This window comes from Rhinoderma darwinii, chromosome 12 (assembly GCF_050947455.1).
Source record: "Rhinoderma darwinii isolate aRhiDar2 chromosome 12, aRhiDar2.hap1, whole genome shotgun sequence".
NCBI classification, from domain to species: Eukaryota; Metazoa; Chordata; class Amphibia; order Anura; family Rhinodermatidae; genus Rhinoderma; species Rhinoderma darwinii.
In genome coordinates, this window is record NC_134698.1 from 4,391,537 (window position 1) to 4,396,185 (window position 4,649).

The 4,649-nt window shown below is 37.3% G+C and overlaps 1 protein-coding gene across 3 annotated transcripts in view; it reads right to left on the minus strand.

The window, feature by feature from the left end:
- LOC142664893 (SLAM family member 9-like) overlaps positions 1-3,009 on the minus strand; it is a 30,451-nt gene extending 27,442 nt beyond the window's left edge. For all 3 annotated transcript variants that reach the window (XM_075844313.1, XM_075844312.1, XM_075844311.1), the window contains exon 1: positions 2,648-3,009. In XM_075844313.1, the coding sequence (XP_075700428.1) occupies positions 2,648-2,690 (43 nt within the window). In that variant the 5' untranslated portion in view covers positions 2,691-3,009. The remainder of the gene's footprint in view (positions 1-2,647) is intronic.
- Positions 3,010-4,649: the final 1,640 nt, after the last annotated feature.

Consider the following 4,649-nt stretch of genomic DNA (forward strand, 5'->3'; position numbering starts at 1 on the left):
TCTTACATGTGGCTCTACATCTCTTACATGTGGCTGTACATCTGTTACATGTGGCTGTACATCTCTTACATGTGGCGCTACATTTTTTACATGTAGCTCTACATCTCTTACATGTGGCTCTACTTCTTTTGCATGTGGCTCTACATCTCTTACATGTGGCTCTACATCTTTTACATGTGGCTCTACATCTTTTACATGTGGCTCTACATCTTTTACATGTGGCTCTACATCTTTTACACGTGGCTGTACATCTGTTACATGTGACTCTACATCTCTTACATGTGGCTGTACATCTTTTACATGTGGCTCTACATCTCTTACATGTGGCTGTACATCTTTTACATGTGGCTCTACATCTTTTACATGTGGCTCTACATCTCTTACATGTGGCTCTACATCTTTTACATGTGGCTCTACATCTCTTACATGTGGCTCTACATCTTTTACATGTGGCTCTACATCTGTTACATGTGGCTCTACATCTTTTACATGTGGCTCTACATCTCTTACATGTGGCTGTACATTTGTTACATGTGGCTCTACATCTCTTGCATGTGGCTCTACATCTTTTACATGTGGCTCTACATCTTTTACATGCGGCTCTACATCTTTTACATGCGGCTGTACATCTGTTACATGCGGCTCTACATCTTTTACATGTGGCTCTACATCTTTTGCATGTGGCTCTACATCTTTTACACGTGGCTCTACATCTTTTACATGTGGTTCTACATCTTTTACATGTGGCTGTACATCTGTTACATGCGGCTCTACATCTTTTACATGTGGCTCTACATCTTTTGCATGTGGCTCTACATCTTTTACATGTGGCTCTACATCTGTTACATGCGGCTCTACATCTTTTACATGTGGCTCTACATCTTTTGCATGTGGCTCTACATCTCTTACATGTGGTGCTACATCTTTTACATGTGGCTCTACATCTTTTACATGTGGCTCTACATCTTTTACATGTGGCTCTACATCTTTTGCATGTGGCTCTACATCTTTTACATGTGGCTCTACATCTCTTACACGTGGCTCTACATCTTTTACATGTGGCTCTACATCTTTTACATGTGGCTGTACATCTTTTACATTTGGCTCTACATCTCTTACACGTGGCTCTACATCTTTTACATGTGGCTCTACATCTTTTACATGTGGCTCTACATCTTTTACATGTGGCTCTACATCTTTTACATGTGGCTCTACATCTTTTGCATGTGGCTCTACATCTTTTACATGTGGCTCTACATCTTTTACATGTGGCTCTACATCTCTTACATGTGGCTCTACATCTTTTACATGTGGCTCTACATCTCTTACACGTGGCTCTACATCTTTTACATGTGGCTCTACATCGTTTACATTTGGCTCTACATCTCTTGCATGCGGCTCTACATCTTTTAGATGCGGCTCTACATCTCTTGCATGCGGCTCCCCAGCTGTTGGCGGCTGCAGATAATATTGTGTATTAATAGCACCAGGCCGGTCATAGCATTACTAGAACCATGTCACTGGCTAGGTTAAGCCATTTCACAATATTTTTCATAGACTTTCCGACATTTCACATATATCTACGTCACTGCCAGGAAGGGCCAGTATGGCCCTCATTGTAACGGCCGGGATCAGAGATAACTCTGATTCCGGCCATTTAACCACTTAGATGTCATGGTCTATAGCAGCCGCGGTATCTAAGCCATAAGAAAGGGGAGATCGTCCCTCTCGGTCAACCCATTAGCTCCCCGATTTGCGATCATCCTAATGGAGGTCACTCGGTGTGGCATCTAGTAAAATTCGCAATGCACTGCAAGACATAGGTATGGCAATGTATCGTACCAGTGATCAAACAATCTCTTGTTCAAGTCCCCAAGGAGGATTAAAAAATTCTTAAATAAAGTTTTTGGTATTATAGATGGAAAAAAATGTAACATTCGAAAAAAAAACTCTCCTTTCCCATTTCCTCCCGAAAATAATGTAAGAAAATTACAAAAATAAACATAATTGGTATCGCCTTTTCTATAAAAGTTCAAATTATTCTAACATTATGTTATTGAACCGGCAGGGAAAACACAGATAAAAATAATTAAAAAAGAAGTAAAAAATGCCGGAATTGCTGTTTTTTGATCAACTTAAAAAAAAGAATAAAAAGTGATAAAAAAGTCATATGTACCATAAAATGCTACCAATACAAAACGACAAAAAATAAGCCCTCACACCGCTCCATCGACAGAAAAATAAAACAGTTATGGGTCTCCGAATATGATGACAGAAAATAAATTTTGTTTTTAAGAAATAGTTTTTTCTTTGTAAATGCAGTAAAGCATTAAAACAATAAAAACATATAAATTTGGTATCGCCGTAATCGTATTGACCTGCACCAAACAGTTGACATTTTTTCCACACAGTGTATGCTGTAAAAACTAAATTCAGAAATTAATGAAGGAAACGCTGTTTTTGTTCTATTCTACGCCACAAATTATTAGTATTATTATTTTCCTAATTTTAGACAATACGTTTCCCCATCGCGCGGCTCTGTACACAATATAATAGAACGATAATCTAACAGTTCAGATAAAAGTCAACGCTCATAGTAAAATGTATAAAATCTACTTCTAATCATTAATATCGAACAATTACTCACGAGATTGGAGGGTCAATATTAAGGTCAGCAGATGAAGCCGCATCGTCTGTCACATTCATCGTCCTAAAGAAATGAAGAAGTAGCGAGGGAGGAAGTGCTGGGCGTCTTCTCGTGGCTTTGAACAGACACGTTAATCAGTTTCGAGCTTGTCGTTCTAAGAAAGAAAAAAAATATGAGGTAGCACATAGTAATCGCTAAGTGTCCTTAACCTCAGAGGTTCGGGGGGCTCCTGGGCCCCAAAGAATCTACTATGCCTGATACCCTGGCAGTGGCGCCAGTTCATGATCAAGGTTATTTTTATCTAAAAACTGTGTTTTGAGTGAAGACAAGAACATATATTTCTATATACTCTATGGCCCTGATCTCCTAACTCCTGCGGAAATGTGAATATTGTTATGTGACTGCTTGCTCTGGGGTTGCCAAGGTAATACTGTGAACTGACATCCTGTCATGTGACCTCCACACCCATAAGAGAGGAGGTCACATGACAGGAACTACATGCAGAGATAGGCTGTTGATACCATGGCCCCAGAGCAAGCACAATACTTACACCTTAGTTCCCCAAACTGTGGGTCGTGACACATTGGGGGGTCGTGTCAAGACCTCTGGGGGGATGCGAGCCACTCACTGATGTTCCGGTTTCAACTGTATCTACTATATAATGCCAGCCGTGAGCGGCTCAGCGCAGAAACAAGAGAAAATAGTTGACGTAAAAATAAAAAAGTTATAGTGTATGGAAGGTGGGGAGGAAAAAACAAAAATGAAAGACCTAAAAATGTCTGCGACGGGAACAGGATAAAAAAATTAATGCAAATAAAAAAAACGAATAAAGTCATTTATTTATTTTGTTGATTTTTTTAAAATCATTTTTATTATTATTATTATTATTATTATTATTATTATTATTATTAATATTATCATGGGGTTTTTTTTTTTTTGTTTTTTTTTTGGGTGGGGGTGGATAACAACTTAATAGAAGCTACTGCCCAAATTCCAGGATCTATTCTAGATTTTTGTTGGAAAATATCCTTTTTTAAACATATGTTTTAGAAAATGTCTAAAACAAAAAGTGAATTTGTGGTATTTTAGAGCACCCTAGTGGCTTTTTAGTAAAATGACATCAGAATCAAAATAATAAACACAAATATAAAATCTTTCTCAAAAAAAGTTTCAAAAAGTTAATATGCTTTAGTCTATTTAATTTTAATATATTTTATATATATTCTTTTATTTATTTATTTATTATATATATTATTTCAGGCACGGTTAACGGGGTTTTTATATAAAATTTTGTAGCATTCTTTAAGATTATATATAAAGTGATCACAAGATCGCGGTGTATATATGATCACTCATTGAGCACAGTGTATATATTATATATTGCCAGCCAGGCACCCAACCCGCAGCCACTTTTCTAGAGTTCCCTATTTTTATGATTTCTAGTCTCTTCCAGGTTTATAATCTTCCCTTCCGTTGACGGATGAATCTTTAAATTGTGTAAGGAAAGGATAGCTACAGTGCTACTTTATTTAACAAGCCGACTTCCCAGACTTAGTACTTCACTACTTTATGAGGTGCCTCATCAGGGATAACTCAATTACTTACAATTTCATCCACCTTCATACAACTTTGTATCATTTCAGGTAAAAATTTCATGTAAATTTTAATTTGCCACCATAAATCTGACTTTAGCATAGCCCTAAAATATAAAACAGCTCTACAAATAAAAATGACTATAATAATGTTCTGATCTTGCAGTGATTAATTTTAGAGGTGGAAGGATCCATCAGCTTCACGTCTTACTCTTCCCCTATACTGTTTCATTACTTTACTATCATCAATAGATTCTCCAGGTTCAGTTGTAACAAGAAGATCTGACTTTGGTAGAAAATCCATATGATCAAGGTGATCTGATGGACACGTAGAATGACTTCTCCTCCTTCAGGACCAGATACATTTTCTCGTCCACAGGACTCACCACAGACGACACCTGATACAAAGT